The sequence below is a fragment of the Sinohyriopsis cumingii genome, chromosome 13 (genome assembly GCF_028554795.1).
Source record: "Sinohyriopsis cumingii isolate HCF-2022 chromosome 13, ASM2855479v2, whole genome shotgun sequence".
Classification (NCBI taxonomy): Eukaryota; Metazoa; Mollusca; class Bivalvia; order Unionida; family Unionidae; genus Sinohyriopsis; species Sinohyriopsis cumingii.
Genome location: NC_142973.1, coordinates 2,075,452 through 2,095,557, shown reverse-complemented (window position 1 = coordinate 2,095,557; position 20,106 = coordinate 2,075,452). Strand labels below are relative to the sequence as shown.

Here is a 20,106-nt window from a genome sequence, read left to right as displayed (position 1 = left end):
AAAATATAGAGAAAGAGAAAAAGTTGATCGGATACCTTTTTATCCTGACCTACAATCCAGACAACCCCAAAGTAGGCAAAATCACCCAGAAACACTGGCCCATCGTGGAATCTTGTGACACACTAAAGTTACCCCACCCCCCCAACAAACCAGTAGTAGCCTACCGCATACCAGAAGAAGAAAAAAAAAAACTAAATTCATCTTATTCAAAGCGAAACAAACGATAGTCTGAAGCCAAGACAACCCTCGCAAATCTGACCCATGTAGCGATAAAAGGTGCAAATCCTGTCAACATATGATAGAGACCAGCACATTTTCTAGCACAGCAACGAACGAAACTTTTAACACACATGGTCCTAACAGAACACACAAAACAGAGAATGTAATTTACCTCATCACATGTAAATTCTGTGGCCTTCAGTGTGTCAGAGAATCTGAAAAACTACACAAAAGGATCAGTCTTCACTGATCTGATTGGATAACAAAGAAACTGGACCGAAGTCAGTTGCAAAAGACTTCTCTTCCACTGGCCACACTTTTAGTAGCACTAGCTACTCACAACCCTTAATGGAGCTCCGAAACAAGGAAAGAAAAGGAATCTTACTGGATACGCCGCCTTAGAACATTGATATCAAGCATCCTAAATCAAGAAGACTAGAAAAAGACAACCACACGCAAATGAAATCATCAATTTTTACAGACAGCACATTTTCAATCAAATAATTCTTTCATTTTGGTTATTAGTCACTAACTCACCTAGAGTTTCTACTCAAACATTATGGAAAAAATATGGAACAGTGCAATATCTAATGCTTTGACGTCATTGTATGTGGATGCTTTGCATATTATCAGCGTTTGATGCAGTTCTTGTATCATTATAAAACGATGTAGTTATCGTTCCTCCTTTTGTCGACTTAGATTTTTCTGATGGCGCTATTTCCGTTGGTGCTTGTGCGGAAGCCGATATTATCAGATCTGATGCTGCTCTTGGTGTCGCAATTCTATCTGCTTCGGTCTTTAAAACGCTCGTTGAAGATTCTGGTATCAGTTTTGATTCTGTAGCAAATAAAAAATATATATCGACATGTGTGGAACACTAATACTGGAGAATTTTCTCAACATGATCGAAAAGATCGATATAACCCAGTGTAGTAATGCTGCAAGCACAGAAGGATACTGTTATATATATAATCTGGGATATAACTTACGGTTACGCTGTGGCTCAACCATTCTTAGGTCGATATAAACTAGTGTACAACATCATCAGTCAAGTTGAAGCCAACTAGTCGAAACATCAAACATTTTCAAGCTTTTATTACAGTAGAAATAGTTACGTAAACTTTTGTAAATTCAACGCTTTTTGTGTTTATTGTTTGTCTTGTTTCTGTTTTGTTAAAGCCTTAAAAAGCACACAGTGTCTAAAGTGCTTAGGCTACTTAGAAACTAGTTTTGCAATGTTCGTTGCCAGTTGATTGCACTGTTTTGTAAAGAATCGTTCGCGTAGCCAATAACGCATGCTAATAGATTTGTAACGTACTATAGCAAAGGAGTACGAGTATCGACTTAAAAAGTGTATGAGGTCATAATGCATTATGGGTAAGTTTCCTGGGGTGTACGTAATGAGGCTCCGGACTAACCTTTATAGGGTTATAGACGGTCATAACATTCCATATACACAGTTTACCCCGGTAAAACAACACATAACTATTGTCACTGTATTCGCCCCAGCCCCCGATAGCTTGTGCTCACCAACCAATTTTGAAGAAACAAAAAGCAGAATGGATAGAGAAGAAAATTTAGTTATTTGAATCATCAATTTAAATTTTTTTAACCTGATTGTCGCCCAAAGCTCATTACAACTGTCATCCTTTTAGAGTTGCAATCGTAACGGGAGTTTCTACAGCAAAACGGCTGCCATATTCACCTGGGGGAATCAATGTTTTCCCACAACAAGAGTGACGTAGTTCATCACTTTCGATAAGCTCCAAATTTCCGTAAATTTCATTAACTTTGGGAGTTACAAGACTTAACCCATTTATATAATGTTAAGCTACTTGCCCTTTTTATTGTATTCATTAGAGAGAGAGAGAGAGAGTGTGTGTGTGTGTGTGTGTGTAAGTAACGTCACTTGTTGAAAACTGATTTTCCAACAAACGGAAAGTGAAATCGAGTAGGCTGGTTGTTTTCACTCAAAACTGCCGTTTTGATTGAAACGTGAACAAGTCGACAATGTTGGGGGCCCCTTGGCGACAATCATTTTGTAAAATAATGAATGAAATAACTAAGTATTTTGTGCATTTTTATATTTCGTTTTTAAAATTGCAATGGGTAGTGGCGGTGTAGGTTGCAAATACTTTAATATTCAAAACACTCGCGCGCTCAAATGTGGGCTTCTTTGAGCGAATCAGAAGAATTATTCAATCACCATTGCCTCGTCGAAAATCAAGCGAATACATGAAAAACAACCAAATAAATAAATAAATAAATAAATAAATAAATAAATGTACATTTTTTTCGTTTGTAGTCAAATTCCGAATGGGTAATTTATTTATTTTTGGTGTTTTAAGTATCTTATTTTTCTATTATTACCTACAGATCCATACCCGCCACGCCGGCCGGCTAATGATGATATCCGGGGCCACAGGAAAAGTAATCGGACGGCATCTTGACATGCCTGAGGAGAAGGAAACATACATGTCCCCTATTATCCATCAGCGGAGGGATGGGTCCCAGTATATCCTTTATGGGAGTGGTGGCGAAACCGTCGGGGGTAATGTTAATACGTTTTTAAACAATCTAATCTTTGTTTATGATGTTTTTACGGCACGTCAACACTTCCGAAGGCTATACCTTGCCGCGACAAATAAAGTAAATTGCCCAAGGAAAGATCGTGGTAGCTTGTCCGGACCGACCCAAATGTGAGAAACGAACCCGTATCCGTCTGCTCAACTGTCAGGCGACTTCAAAATAATCACCATCCTCTTTATGTGCCTATAAAGGTTTCAGGTTTCACTCCCAACTTTCATATTTTTCACAGGGTTTAATTTTTTTTTTAGAAAGCAACTTTAGACAGTTGACCTATAAAATCTTATGATATTTAGTTTTAACGAAGAATCCAGGAATGCTCATGCTGATCGGTTTTATTTAGGCATTCAGTAGGCAACCAGTTTTATTTAGGCATTCAGTAGGTAACCAGTTTTATTTAGGCATTCAGTAGGTCACCAGTTTTATTTAGGCATTCAGTAGGTAACCAGTTTTATTCAGGCATTCAGTAGGCCACCAGTTTTATTTAGGCATTCAGTAGGTAACCAGTTTTATTTAGGCATTCAGTAGGCAACTAGTTTTATTTAGGCATTCAGTAGGTAACCATTTTTATTTAGGCATTCAGTAGGTAACTAGTTTTATTTAGGCATTCAGTAGGTAGCCAATTATATTTAGGGTTCTGATTAAAAAAGGTTAATTAAAATATTTCAATCTCCATACGAGTGTAGTGGTGGAATTCGTTTGTCAGAACAGCGTCAAGGCACAAATCCCAAATTTAGGCTATTTTAAAAAAGTATGTGTGCAAGTTCCCAAGCTGGATTTAAAGCGTAGCATTATAAATCTGACTTAAAAATACGATAAAATCAGCATATACAATGATCGATATCTTGTTTTAGATGTTATTGGATTAAAAGTCCCAGTCTGTGACAGTATTCACCGCAAAGATTTAACACCAGGCGACATACATGCCAGAAAGTGTAAGTTTGTAAAAATTGTGTACTGTAACCTGAACGTGTGCACACTGTACGAGTTATACGGCAGATTGCAGCATATACATAGCATATACATATAGCTCTGTTTCAGAACGATAAATCTTGATGAATCCCTGAGTTTCTTGTTCTGTCCAAAAGCTATCCTCCGTCATAGTAAAAACCACATCCGAGCAGGCTATTACAGAAACTGGTACATGAAAATAAGATGAATGATTTTCGAGTGGTTACGGTGTGTTGTCTTACTTTTCTCTTCTACTGCTGACTAGTCAATAGTCACGGTGAAGGTCTTCATTGTATGACTCTAGTCACGGTGAAGGTCTTCATTTTATGGCTCTAGTCACGGTGAAGGTCTTCATTGTATGACTGTAGTTACGGTGAAGGTCTTCATTGTATGACTCTAGTCATGGTGAAGGTCTTCATTGTATGACTGTAGTTACGGTGAAGGTCTTCATTGTATGACTCTAGTCGCGGTGAAGGTCTTCATTGTATGGCTTTAGTCACGGTGAAGGTCTTCATTGTATGACTGTAGTTACGGTGAAGGTCTTCATTGTATGACTGTAGTTACGGTGAAGGTCTTCATTGTATGACTGTAGTCGCGGTGAAGGTCTTCATTGTATGGCTTTAGTCACGGTGAAGGTCTTCATTGTATGACTCTAGTCACGGTGAAGGTCTTCATTGTATGACTCTAGTCACGGTGAAGGTCTTCATTGTGTGGCTCTAGTCACGCTGAAGGTCTTCATTGTATGGTTCTAGTCACGGTTAAGGTCTTCATTGTAGGGCTTTAGTCACGGTGAAGGTCTTCATTGTATGACTCTAGTCACGGTGAAGGTCTTCATTGTATGGCTTTAGTCACGGTGAAGGTCTTCATTGTATGGTTCTAGTCACGGTGAAGGTCTTCATTGTATGGCTCTAGTCACGGTGAAGGTTTTCATTGTATGGCTCTAGTCACGGTGAAGGTCTTCATTGTATGGTTCTAGTCACGGTGAAGGTCTTCATTGTATGGCTCTAGTCACGGTGAAGGTCTTCATTGTATGGCTCTAGTCACGGTGAAGGTCTTCATTGTATGGCTCTAGTCACGATGAAGGTCTTCATTGTATGATCTAGTCACGATGAAGGTCTTCATTGTATGACTAGTCACGGTGAAGGTCTTCATTGTATGGCTCTAGTCACGGTGAAGGTCTTCATTGTATGGCTCTAGTCATGGTGAAGGTCTTCATTGTATGACTCTTGAGTTCATTCTATTTCACGGTTCAATGTCCAAATTTTCAAAGCTCTGTTATCGTTTGTTTTGTAAATATGACCTTGATGCAGGCTTTGATCAAAACGAACTAAAATCTTTCAAATAAGACCCTCTTCAGAACAGTACTTGAAAAGACAACGCTAAAAGTACGATTTTTTATTTAATGTTATTAGCCTGAGTTTCATTTTTCTTCCTATCTGCTTAACTACTGATTCAACTTAAAAAAGAGATATGGAACATTAACCGAATATCAGAATCGCTATTAAAGATCTGAGCCTTAGGTGAACCTCTCTACGAAAGTATCTCGATATTTTTATGTCACACCTTAGATCAAATCATGAACCTCTCTACGAAAGTATCTGGATATTTTTTATGTCACACCTTAGGTCAAATCATGAACCTCTCCTCGAAAGCATCTGGATATTTGTTATGACACACCTTAGATCAAATCATGAACCTCACTACGAAAGTATCTGGATATATTTTATGTCACACCTTAGGTCAAATCATGAACCTCTCTACGAAAGTATCTGGATATTTTTATGTCACACCTTAGGTCAAATCATGAACCTCTCTACGAAAGTATCTGGATATTTTTATGTCACACCTTAGGTCAAATCATAAACCTCTCAACGAAAGTATCTGGATATTTTTATGTCACACCTTAGGTCAAATCATTAACCTCTCTACGAAAGTATCTGGATATTTTTATGTCACATTTTTCTTGCCAGGCCAACTCCTAGCCATATCCATCCCGGATTTCTACCGTTATGTGAACAACAAGCACCAAACAGAGCCGGTGCCAAACCTGAAAGGACATTACACCTCGTGGGGATTCAAAGAACCAAGCACGAATGGAGAGATTGAAATTTTCAGGTAAAGGCTGTTTCTCATGCTGTATTAGTATTATACAAACAAAAGGCCTCCATGGGTCCGATATCACTCACCGGTTATTTGTTACTGCAACTGGACATGTAAGTATGGTTAATTTTCTGTCTAGTTTTTGTGATCATATAACTCAGAGGAAACCATTTATAAATCTTTTTTTCTTCTAATCCCCCTCATGTTTAGCGTACTAATTTTACACAAATATTCCACTGAGTGATAAAAGCCTCAATATTGTCACAAGCTAAGTCGATATATTATTAATAAATTCCGGTAATAAGCTATTGGTCACTAGGTTGGTTTTCTTACATAAAATGCGTGCACTATTTGATGTGTTACGACTCTATGCTCTTAAAATAAGTAACAGAAAGAGTGAAAGACATCAAGCTTTATACAATTTAACAAATATATTTATTTCCCTAGAATACAAAGTGAAAATGAGAAAAGAGAACTTAAGGTATTGTGAGTCCTAATAATATAAAGTCCTGAATTAAACTCAGTGCAAGTCCCGAAAAGATCCAAAACTGAAGACGATGACGTGTCTGTTATAGTTTAAGGAGTGCTGATGTGTCAATAGCCGTTTCTTGAATCACATAAATATAATTCCAGGTTTTAATTCAGTATAAATTCCATTTAATGTCTTTATCCAAGAATTTTATCAGAGCAGTCTTGTACTTCCCGAGTGAAATAATCACTTGAATTCAATCATTTGAACAAAAAATGAATCCAGCCCATAACTCCTGGTCACAACATATAATACAACTTAAAAGTGCTAGATGTTAAAGCACAAATGACCAAATCCACATAATCACAAGATCATATAGTTCTCTACTTGACATCAGGTCACAATTAACATTTTCTATTTAAAAACCAACGTTACCTAATGGAAAATAACCTTATAGAATGATATAACGAGTCTTGTTTATTTACAACATTAGAATCTGTAAAATTCACTTAGGAAACCCAAATCAACATATTTACTCCTTCTTGTTTACCTGAATAAAAATCCTGATAATAAGCTCATACACATAGAGTATAATGAAGCTATTGTTAGCTGTCTACATAGAATGAAATAATAATAAAATATCAATCAGGTCAAGCAGAAATGAACTTAATTTTGGACAAGGTCTAGTCCATCATACAATGTTATAGTACAACAGCATGTAATGAAATAAAAATTTTTTTTAAACTAACAAAGAAACAATTAAATTAAATCAAATATAAATTAAATTAAATATACAGATGATTTGTATGAATGTATCTATCTATCAACATCATATTTCGCACATCATGTGGTATGCTGTTGTACGTATCTTTTTTCTTGGGCCGCACACAAAAAAATATGCGTCTGCATTCCGTTTCGTGTGTATATTGGTTGAAAAACATGATGTTTCTTTCTCCAGATGCACAGGAGAGAAATTTTCCTAATAGAGAAATGAAATATGCTCTCACTTAAATCAGTAGAAATACTGATGAACGCAGAGCTGGGTACCGCACACATTTTATACCGCGGTATTTATCAACGTACGAACCACGGTATACCGCAATTGTAATAACGACCAACAAATCAATGTTCTGTGGCAGGAGCCAGTCACGTTTTTGGTTTAATTCTGTCTGTACATAACGGTAACAAAATTTTGCTCTGATTTATAGTCAAATAGCACCATATTATATCCATGATATTATTAGGAAAAATATTAATAATCTTGAGATAAAAACGAAGAAAAAACATTTCAGCTTAAAAGAAAATAATAGCCCCTGTCATGGCCAGTATCTTGCAACAGATGAATTTGCAATGTATATGTTAATTGTTGTATAAGTTGCAACCTAAAAACTGTAAATTCAGTGGGATGATGAAGCCTACATGATAGCTGCTAATGTGAAAGACATTGTGCTCATTAGAGAGCTTATTGATAAAAACATGAAGCGTTAATACCGAAGCCTACAATTTTTTAACCACAACAATTGATATAATAAGCAGATAAACGTTTCGTGGGATGCCAACATCCCGGCAAGTTATTTATCAGAGAGGGTCAGTAAATAATTAAACACACTTATTGAACAAATGAGAAGATATATAGTTCAGACAGAAAAAAGTGAGCTCTTAAAAATCGCAGGATGATTCGCAGTCTTATATAGGAATACATATACTTAACACATTCACATACGCTAGTCAATAGCTAAAACATGTGTTTGTTTATTTGTTTAACTTTTCTTGGGTTTTTTAATCCCACATTTTTCTGAAAGTTGGATTTTCCCCCGAATCTGTTTCACAATTCATTTGGCCACCACGTCGACATATGTGACACGTGTCAAATATATGATTAAAGAAACTTAAATAGAGTTATATTTGTCACCATAAATGTCTGACAGATATAACCATTTGGTAAAAAAAAGGATAATTTTGTAAAAACTATTTTGTCATGAACAATGAAACACGCTGTTGGTGTCATTAAGGTCCTAACACGATTCCTTGGGAATTTCCGTACATTCCTCCGTTACAATAACTACCGACGTACCATTACTATGAAAAAGTACCGTGGTACGTACCACCGAAAAAAAAATACGGCTGTAGACCGGTATATTGGTAACATCATGCACCTCTAGTAACCAATGTATAATCTCACCTGTGTATCGCTCAAAATACGGTTCCGAGTCTGTATAATTTCACGTATTTACCTTTTAAACATTTGGTAGTCGATTTACTCCTCAGCAATGAGAACGATTCTCTATATTTTTCCTTAACTGATCCCGAACTTGGCTCAGTTACAAAACGCTCGTGTACTTATTGTTTAACATCGGCTGATATGGAGCGAGACACGTCGTCACGCAGCAGAAAAAAAGAAGGGAACTGGATCGGCGTCGTGACTTATAAAACTTTAAATTGCATCTTAAATTTTGATTTTTAAAAAACAAATGTAAGGATTATATATTTTGTTCTCGTTTTCTCCCTCTATGAACGTTGGCAGAATCCTTCGGTTAACTTGCGTTGAAACCCTCGCCTTTCAGGATCTGGCTTCAACGGCCCCCTCCGGATTAGACGAACCAAACGTGTAATTCCTATAATACGATATGTCATTAGGCTAGTAATTACGTCATACATTTTCCAAACAAGGCAATCTTAGGGAATTCATAATAGTCGTTAACAATGTAACAGCGTCAATCCTATTTCACAATTCACTCAGAAAGAATGGCGTTATCTTGAGATTCATGACTGAATATCAATAACATTTTTTTAAGATATTTCTTTTCTCATCATAGGAGTGAAGAGAAAGGTAACATGGTGCCGCCAGTACTGGTTGACGTCAACAAAGACGGCGTGCGCGACATTCTGATATCCTGCTTTGACGGTACATTGGAGCTAATTAACGGCGAGACACTGGAGCCCATGTGGTCAATCAAATTTCAGGGCAGAGAATCGTACAGGTACGGATTCATCGCTCATACAAATAATGGCATCTTCTAAGTATTTTCGAAAGCAAATATGATGCAGTCTAGTTGTCTGAGAGAGAGAGAGAGAGAGAGAGAGAGAGAGAGAGAGAGAGAGGCCGGGGCGGGGAGATCTGTGAAACATTCAGTACCCGAATTAGACCACAAACTATCTAGATTTAAAAACCATAATAATTGCTTTGTTTGTTCATTTGTTTGTTTGAAAGGTAATTATTAGTATTATTATTATTATTATTATCTAGTACACCTGCGCCAGGATATTTTAATGAAGATGACACGATAGACTTCATGGTGCACTGGAGCAAGGGAGCGTGGCCGTTTTACAACACAACTGATGTAAGTTGTAAAAGAAAACTTCACAACGAATCTGTTTGAACTTGCAGTACAACCATAAGGGGCTGCATTTTTAACACCCAAACATAACCCTAACCCTAACCCCTTGAACTTGCAGTACAACCATAAGGGGCTGAATTTTCAACACCCAAACCTCACCCTAACCCTAACCCTTGCACTTGCAATACAACCATAAAGGGTTGCATTTTCAACACCCAAACCTAACCCTAACCCTTTGAACTTGCAGTACAACCATAAAGGGCTGTATTTTCAACACCCAAACCTAACCCTAACCCTAACCCTTTGAACTTGCAGTACAACCATAAGGGGCTGCATTTTCAACACCCAAACCTCACCCTAACCCTAACCTTTGAACGTGCAGTACAACCATAAAGGGCTGCATTTGCAACACCCAAACCTAACCCTAACCCTAACCCTTTGAACTTGCAGTACAACCATAAGGAACTGCATTTTCAACACCCAAACCTAACCCTAACCCTTTGAACTTGCAGTACAACCATAAAGGGCTGCATTTTCAACACCCAAACCTAACCCTAACCCTAACCCTTTGAACTTGCAGTACAACCATAAGGAGCTGCATTTTCAACACCCAAACCTAACCTTAACCCTAACCCTTTGAACTTGCAGTACAACCATAAAGGGCTGCATTTTCAACACCCAAACCTAACCCTAACCCTAAACCTAACCCTTTGAACTTGCAGTACAACCATAAGAAGCTGCATTTTCAACACCCAAACCTAACCCTAACCCTTTGAACTTGCAGTACAACCATAAGGGGATGCATTTTCAACACCCAAACATAACCCTAACCCTTTGAACTTATAATACAACCATAAGGGGCTGCATTTTCAACACGCAAAGAGACATTATATCATCATGAGGTGCTGTACCATTTGGTGTTGCCGCTGACCTCTTTCCCCTCTCTCAACCCCCTCTCTGCCTCTGTCTCTATATGTTTCCCATCTTCCTCACCCCCCCTCTTTATATATATATATATATATATATATATATATATATATATATATATATATATATATATATATATATATATATATATATATATTGCGAGAGAGAGAGAGAGAGACAGACATACAGATGGAGAGAGAGGAGAGGCATATCCATGAATATGTATTTTAAACAGTTATAAATACAAATCTGACAAATGGTTAATGAAACAATATAGCGTGTGTTATTGTGGCGAAAATATTTATATAAAGACAGTTCGTCAATCAATTAACCAAATGTAATGATCAAAGTGCACGCGCACACACACGTATGTATGTATGTATGTATGTATGTATGTATGTATGCATGTATGTATGCATGTATGCCTCTATTTTGTGTATCTTCCGATCATCTGATTTTGGTAGCACCACGTTGCTAGTGATGTAAATCCATTTTGAGATGGCTCCCTCGGACATGATCCTTTCGTGTATTTTGTGCAATGCACAATTGTCAAACAAGTTAGCTGTACAAACAGTCAAAAAGCACCAAATTGTGTTCGTGCCTAATGTTTGCTTTGTGAATGTAAGTTGTTTCTTACCCTGAGAAAGAGCTTGTTTAGCTCGAAACGAGAGAAAACTGTTTGGTATTTGTGCCATTTTCATTTTGCATATGTTTATTAAATACGCATGTAGTTATGAGAACTACCTAAATGTTTAGTGACGACATTATAATTTTAGTCTAGATGTTTCAATCACATCAGCTTTGTCAAATACATCTACTAAGTGTTGCAAAGAGACTATTTACAAGTCTGCAGCAAACCTACATCTTCACAATTGTTTTTAAAGTATCCCACTGCATCCCACGCACCAACGCGTTGTACATATATACATGTCTCTCTCCAAGATCAGACCCTTTGGAACAATATAATATTTTTTTTCAGTACGTCTTGCAGTTTACAAATCGCCGAAATTATATTGCCACGTTTAAATTCTCTGTCTTAAACAGTGTACTGTGGGGGGAGGGGGGTCAGGTAACGTTACATGCTCATCCACTCACATCAGCGCTGGCAAGATTACATAGGATCATGTTTTAAAACACTGATTCTTTCTTTTCTAAAGACTATTATAATCGACGGTCGAGACGGAAGTGTGCTCTGGAATCTGACTACCCACAAGTATGACGTGTCATCTGACGTCGTTGTCAGAACATCATCACGCAACAGGGATGTTTTCTTGTTCCGGGCCCAGGGCAGAAACGGATACGATCCTCGAAACACTGGCGCCGTTCATGGAGCTTCTGGCATACAGAGAATTGTAAATCTTAGGGTTTTGCCATCAATATTAGTACCAAACGGTTACATTTTTTAGAACCTGTGATTTGGTAATTGTACCGTCTCGACCTAATGAATATTATTCTGAGTACGAATAGGTCAGATGGTCATATGCATCCATTTGTTGCAAAAAATAATATTTAGGGCAAGTAATTGTCTTGCACGAGAAGTTATTTAACTTTTTGTAATTTAGGCGACTAATCCGAATTGCTGTTTATCAAATGATGCTATTTAATTTGGTTTCTTCTAATTCGCCCGCCTAATAACTCGGAATAAACGAATTGTAACTTGTAAAATACGCATGAAATTTATATTTTGTGCAATTCAACTAGTATAGTTTGTATACATATGCTAAGAACGCGCACGTGCCGCACTGAGACACATAACTATAACATCGCGCAATGAACGACCATATACGCTCTCTCTATCGACTTTTCCTGTTGTATTTTTAATATTTTACTAGATAAACAAACGATCAACCGAAGATGGAAGGACGTATCTAGAAGATGTTGAAATTAACGGGGGCAACATTGACCAAGCGGGTGTTCTGCTTCCGGAAAGTCACTTCCGGTTTAAGAGGGATGCTAACACTGCGATGGACAAGAACTATGTCGAATGCGAATCAGATCAAACAGTTTTCCTCGCAGACCTCTTCGCCATTGATCGGACAGTTATGAAATCCCCAGTTAAACTCTGGGAACAAGGCTCCGAAAAATACTATTATAGCAAGTAGCATATTTTGTTGATTGATTTTCTTTTTGTTTTTGTGGCACACATCTGTATTGTCAATCTGTCTCTCCCTTGTGTGTGTGTGTGTGTGTATGTATATATATATATATATATATATATATATATATATATATATATATATATATATATATATATATATATATATATATATATATATATATATATATATATATATATAATCATGTAGATTTTATACATAGATAGACCACGAATATTTACCAAGTTATATACATATTAAATGCGACATCATCCATACGAAATTGTATGCATGTTATATATCACTTTCAGTCGGAACATCGTTCTTTTCTGAAGCGAGTCGAATTACTGGCCATTATTTACCTATGAAGATTTGTGCTAACACGAAAAGGCGAAGAACGTTGCCATTGATAAGACATCATGTTTAATTTTCGGATGAAATAGGAACTTTAATGGGGTTTGATAGGGGATGTAAAATTCAAATTTTTTTTTTTATGAACAATTTATTATTTATTTAAAGGAACAGATGTTTTATTAAAAAAATTATTTAGCCATCAGCTTTTATGAAAGAGAATTCATCAGTTAAGAAAGGTCTTTGCCCATGGAGAGAGAGAGAGAGAGAGAGAGAGAGAGAGAGTTCCGGGCTCTCTTGAAAGAGGGTACCACTCATAACGGTGTAAATACGGCTACATCTTGGGAATTTGGCGAGCGGATGTACGGGATACTGTAACGACACAAGCTTCTTTGAGGTTTCTGACGAGTGAACTGGCGTGTCCGTGGATTTACGCTTTTTATATCAGTTTCTTAGGACATGGCCAAATATGGAGATAGGTCTAGTTCTCGCGGTCGCCAGAAGTGAGGCTTCATAGTTTCTTACCTACTATCGTCTGTGTCTATGTACGTCATTAGGTAGACAATTCTACCACGTCAGCGCGTGGAGCTTATAGCTTAGTCAGGAATTTTAGGCTTCCGCAATGCAGGAACTTACACAACTTAGCGAGTGTAGTTTTTGCTGACTTATGATGCAAGTGAAATGTATAGAGAGTTTTGCCTTTGCTCATAAGGGCGCAATCTTTATTAAATATTATATAATTGTAATACCGAAATAAATGGTTTTAATCTTAATATACTTAAATAGAAAATTACTTTCAATATAATTTAATCAAAAATTACTTTTAATACAATGTAGAGAAAATTTTAGTTTTATTACTTTTCATAAAAACATTCTGTCCTAATAAATGCAATGTTTGTGTTCTTAGGGCACGCGTATTCAAATCCTTCATAAAGAACTGTTTGTCTTTGGAAACAAAAGAAAAGTGACCCATTCTCTCCCCCAACACCCCAGCAAAAGATAAAATTAACTAATGAAGAAATTAATTAAATATTCAATGAAAGCAAGGAATTAGATTAATGGTTTATATGTACAATTAAAATTTGTATTTCTTTATTTTAAACAAAAAGAAGAATAATGTCAATCTAATTTAAATCGATAACTCCTTATGCTAAATAGATTTGTCAGGGACCTCAAACTATTCAAATGAATTTTGGAATTTCCTGTCCATCAAGTTGTAGTAATATATTAGATTGTATTTCGTCTTTGTGAGAGTTATTGTTTGATTCGATCTGACTTCATAAGTTCTGATGTTTTTCAAAAGCGATCAGTTCCATTTAGGCATTACAAGCGTGCGGACTACATGCAAGATTTTCTTACCTCCGAAATTATCGAGTTTGACAACGTGCAAAAACTACCCACCGCCGAAACTTAAGATTTGACAACCGAAGTGCTTCAATGAGCATGAACAATTTACAAAAGGGGCCAAGACTCTCAACAAAAGGGGCCAAGACTCTTAACATATTTGCTTGGTTGCTGAGCTGGTCAGCGTTGGGATAATATCGACAACACTGGACAACAAATTTTTACAAAAGTCATGTTACTGAAATAAAATTAGTCAATTCTTATCAATTTTTATGTGCTGAACACGAATATGACAGTCAAATTGCAAAATTGGCTCTAGTTTTTTTGTAATCTGCAAGAAATTAATGTTTACATAACGAAATGCATTCCAATAGTAAAAGGTCAACTGTAATAGCCTACCTATAAAAAATCAAGTCATTGACTACATCTTAGATTTCTTCGCCTGTCTCTTGTACAGCTGTTCGGGAGCATCTCTGAGGAGTGTCCAGCAGTAGTCAGCCAGCATTGTAGTGGACCATTTTCCCTGGTATCTTTGTTCCATTGTTGCGATATCTTGATGAAAACGTTCGCCGTGTTCATCACTAACAATACCACAGTTGCTAGGAAAGAAATCCAAATGGGAATGAAGGAAGTGAATCTTTAGAGACATATTGCAGCCAAGTTTCTTATACTTCATCAACATGTCTTCTACTAGTTCCTTATAGTTTTCTGCCCTAACATTTCCGAGGAAGTTTGTAGAAACTAGGCGAAAAGCATTCCATGCTTGTTTCGCGTCACCTTCCAGCAAGTTGTTGAACCGGTCATCTTTGAAAAGCTCTCGAATCTGAGGACCCACAAAAACTCCCTCTTTAATCTTTGCTTCGCTGAGTCGAGGGAATTTTTCATGCAGGTATCGGAATGCTGGCAAAGTCCGGTCAATGGCTTTCACGAAGTTCTTCATCAAACCTAGTTTGATGTGAAGGGGTGGTAGCAAGATTTTCTGAGCCTCAACCAGAGCTGGGTGTTGGATATTCTTCTCTCCAATGGCTACATTCTGCCTGTGAGTCCATTCCTTCCTCATGTAGTGCATTTCCCTTGCTCGGCTATCCCACTCGCATAAGAAACACATGTATTTTGTATATCCTTGCTGCAGTCCCATTAAAAGGGCAACTACCTTCAAATCACCACAGAGGTGCCAGCTGTACTTGTTATACTCAATGGAATTCAGTAGCTGCCTTAAGTTATCGTATGTCTCTTTCATGTGGACAGCATAGGCTACTGGAATAGATGGAAGAATGTTTCCATTGTGCAAAAGCACAGCCTTGAGACTCAGTTTCGAAGAGTCCACAAATAGTCTCCATTCTTGTGGGTCATGAGTGATTTTTAAAGCATTCATGAGGCCCTCAATATCGGAACAGAATATCAGATTACTTTCCTTTCTGAAGAAAGGCTCCAATTGCTGGTGGCGCTTTCGATATGCAGTAATTGTGACATCTTCTTCTAGAAGATTCCATTGTTGGAGTCTTGATCCTAGCAATTCTGCCTTGTTCTTTGATAAGTCCAAATCACGAATCAGGTCATTTAGTTCTTCCTGTGTTATTCTGTGTGGGGTTGATGATGCACCACAGTGAAAATCTGGATCACTGCATGCTGATGGACCAGGAGAAGAACAGGTCGACTCACCTTTGTCTTCGTCAGATGAATCAAGAGAATATTCTGCTGGAGGTTCTGGAATAGGAAGTCTCTCACCATGTGGAACTGGTCTCAATGCAGACGGAATGTTTGGGTAGACTATTCTCGACTTCTTTCGCTTCGTTATTCCGCCGGAAAGAGGAGGAACCAAGCAGAAGTAACAGTCATTTAGGTGGTTGCTTGGCTCTCTCCACACCATTGGGACTGCAAACGGCATTGATGACCTTTTGCAATTCAACCACTGTGAAAGCTGTGTTGTACATGTAGCACAGCATATATGCGGAGCCCAAGGCTTGTCTTGGTCACCAACCTTGCATCCGAAGTAAAGATGATATGCCTTCTTCACTTGAGAATTGATACTTTTCTTCTGGTTGGCAAATGTCACTTCCCCACAAATATAGCAAAAATTGTCCGCGGTATTAACACACTTTCGAGGCATTACTGTTCTTTATTGTACGTAAATGGATAAAATAATAAGTTTTATGTAACAGTAGCTTGAACTGTCTCGCACAACGTCTAAAATATTTTAAATGCTGAACCTATCTGATTGGGCTTTATATAGTACACTGCTTACGTCAGCTTCAGCATCCGCCTGGCATTAGTATAATAGGCCTACACATGTATAGTACACTGCTGACGTCAACTTACTTCAGCAGCCGCATGGCATTAGTATTGCATTGCATCAGAAAATGATGCAATCAACTGTGGATGATGTGAGCATGATGGTATTATGCAATGTTACATCATTATTCCGGATGTTGCTGCAGTCCTACTGGAGAAATTTACACAGTGAAACATAGAAAATGAGGTATATGAATATCTTCAAAACGAGAGCCAATACAAATTTTTCACGGTTATATTCGTGTTCGGCACACCAAAATACTACAGATTAGGGCCTTTTCAAGTCAGTAATGATTTCACTGTTGACCAGTGCAATTGGAAAGTAAATCGCGAGATAGAAGAGGCGGCGATGAAGAGTGAACCAATATATGTCCGACTGTCACTTTCGTAACCATGAAAGCTGTAGTTTGATTGATGAATTTAAAGGTCAACAGAATATACCCTCGTAAATGTGCCGGTCAGATCTCCGTTATATCAGAGATCTCAGTTTGAATCAGACTAAAATATTGTTTTATTCCAGGGCTTACCGCTAGTGACTATCAAATGATGGAGTTAGCAATGAAAACATATGGCACCAACTATACTGTGACCGAAAACGAGGTGCCGTGGTCTCGCGGTAAACGAGCTGCTGATGATAAGCCTTTCTGTATTCTTATTCAACCGGACGAACGAACAACAGGTACATACATAAAATCGTTATGTTACTATCTTGCAATCGTGCCTCCACTCCTTGCTCAAACAGTATATTGCCTCCACTCGTGTACCCCTGACAGTGATTCCCCTCGGTTTTATTTCGAGGCTTTAGATGAAGATTTTACGGCTTGATAAGTAATTCATATAAGATCCCAATCAAAATCAAAATTACAGATCTTAAAAGAGTTTAAACAACATGGAGATAGTCGCATAACTTTGCGCACACGTACACAATGCAAACACGCAGAGCCGGGCGGTACATAGTAGCTTGTACGTTTCTGAGAGAAACATAGGTACCGCCATTGAGAAGAATACAAAATAACTCTGTAAATTCAACTGTAGGTAAATAATGGAGTACATGAAATAAACTTGTAGCAATTGTTTCAAACTCTGGCTTTTCCAGTGGACTGACCCACATCCGGGCATATGTTTTGCGCCGTAGCTAGATTTATTATTGATGTATTGAGAAAGAATTGTCATTCTGTGCTTTAGGTGGCGCTATACAGTTTCGCATTTTGCATAGGGTTAGGAATTTAAAGAAAAAGAATGTCCCCGGCTTTCCTCACTGGTTATACTGGCTATTTAAAAAAGACCTCGTATATCTTAGGTATAATGCAAAGAACCTTTAATTCCCTTTATTTTGGTGTATGATTGATGGGTGTACTATGGGTTATAGAGTATACAGCTTGGCCTTACTTCAAATGTGCACCTTTCAAAAAAGTGCTAGCTCTACTTGGTCATTTTCACTTCCTGAACTTCAGAGGTCAATTGTATAAAAAAGAGCCGATAACTTTTTTTACATTTAATATATTTGGTAATTCATTCATTGCACTTTCAGAAGCTGGTATTGTCTAGTCTGGCAAATTTCATTTTCCCTATTTTAATAGCTGCTATGTATAGTGTACTTTAGACTAATTCAGGCTGATTTTTTAACAAAAGGGAGCAGTCATTTTAGTTAGCAGTGTGCTTAAAGCATGTAAAATTTCCAAAAGTACAATATCCAAAGAAATATCATCCACATTACATTAATGTAGCATAGAGGTATGCAAACGTTCTCTCCACTGTGCATGTTTTAAATGCGAACTACTTCACCTTACATACGTCACTCTCTCAAAAGTACATTTTATCTGGTGAGCGCCACCTTAACACTGGAGAAGTCAAAGTTCTTCATGTTGTGACCAGTTTTGGGGGCTAATTGTTTTGTTTTCTTCAAATTATTTGGAATCCAAGAGATTATTTTCCGCTGGAAATACATGTGTTCTAAATTAATTCTTGGACAAGGACAGTTATATAAATTTACACAGAATGCAAGCACTGAAAAACTATTTTTTGTGATTCAACAAAGAACTGTTGACACATCAGTACGATCCTGACCACATCGCCTTCCATTTTGGATTTCATCGGGATCCGAACTCAGTTTCATTAGGTACTTTTTATTACTAGAACTTCTATTTTTTTAATTCATGGATTATTTTTGGATTATTTTTGGATTTGATTCGTAGAACGGTAAGTTCTTTTTCTCATTGTTACCTTGTTTTTTTGTTTTTCTAGGGAAATAAATTATTTGTTAAATTTTACAAAGCTTCTTGTCTTCACTCTTTTCTTGTTACGTCTTGTAAGAGCCTAAACGTAACAATATATATATATATATATATATATATATATATATATATATATATATATATATATATATATATATATATATATATATATATATGATTTAAACTGAGAAAAGTTCGAATTTAATTTTGTTTTACGTATTTGATACGGGTAAGTGAAGTCTCATTCAATATATCTTGACATATTATATGATGGAATGAGTGGAGAATGACCTATATATTTCGAGCTAGTACACAAAAATTCGTAAACCGGCAACATTTTTTAAAACTGTGTAGGAATGATAATATGCGATTAATGAAGTAGTAAATCTCTTTTCGTTATTTTAGGAGCAATTGGAGATGTGGATCGTGATGGATCTCTTGATGTCATTGTAAATCTGGTCTCAGTAGGGATTCTGCGAGACGAGAAAGCACGATACGTCAAAATGAAGTTTGATGTGGACATTTTTAAAATTAATCTGGAAAGCGCCATTCAAAATGAACTGTATACTCCAATTAACGTCACGATACACGACAAGATGAAATATTTGCAAAACGAAAACCGGATAACCACATTAAAATTCCTTCCCAACGAAAGACAAACTTGGGGCGGATACATGGGAACGAAAGGTGACAGCGTGTATTATGAATGAGAGTAACACATATGAAATACAATGTATCTCGTCACATATTAAATATAATGATATTATGGGTCACTGTTATATATTTATGGGTCACTGTTATGTAGTATGGGTCACTGTTATGTAATATGGGTAACTGTTATATAGTATGGGTCACTAATATATATTATGGGTCACTGTTATATATTATGGGTCACTGTTTTATTTTATGGGTCACTGTTATATATTATGGGTCATTGTTATATATTTTTAAGCCCTTTTGTCAACTATAAGCTACGGTAGGTTGGGCTTTAATTACATTATGTTAGTAAATAAATAGTACTGTTAACTTTCTGGTCATTTACTGAATGCGAATTATAAAAATGGAACATATTTTCGACATAACATTTTTCGCAGATATGTTTTGCTTAATTTGTAATTGCGTTTACTATGCCCTAGATTAGATAGATATATTCATTACGTTATGATGGGGTGAATGATATTCTCGCAAATAAAGTTTCC

General features: G+C 36.9%; 1 protein-coding gene across 3 annotated transcripts in view; it reads left to right on the top strand.

Moving 5' to 3' along the window:
* The window catches only part of LOC149784844 (uncharacterized), a 53,759-nt gene extending 33,981 nt beyond the window's left edge, over positions 1-19,778 (top strand). For 2 of the 3 annotated variants that reach the window (XM_089931149.1, XM_089931150.1), the window contains 8 exons: positions 2,596-2,770; positions 5,727-5,871; positions 9,142-9,306; positions 9,573-9,666; positions 11,748-11,942; positions 12,423-12,684; positions 17,194-17,352; positions 19,313-19,777. In XM_089931149.1, the coding sequence (XP_089787275.1) occupies positions 2,596-2,770; positions 5,727-5,871; positions 9,142-9,306; positions 9,573-9,666; positions 11,748-11,942; positions 12,423-12,684; positions 17,194-17,352; positions 19,313-19,617 (1,500 nt within the window). In that variant the 3' untranslated portion in view covers positions 19,618-19,777. Of the gene's footprint in view, positions 1-2,595; positions 2,771-5,726; positions 5,872-9,141; positions 9,307-9,572; positions 9,667-11,747; positions 11,943-12,422; positions 12,685-17,193; positions 17,353-19,312 lie in introns of all 3 variants that reach the window. The other variant, XM_089931151.1, reaches the window with a different exon arrangement.
* Positions 19,779-20,106: the final 328 nt, after the last annotated feature.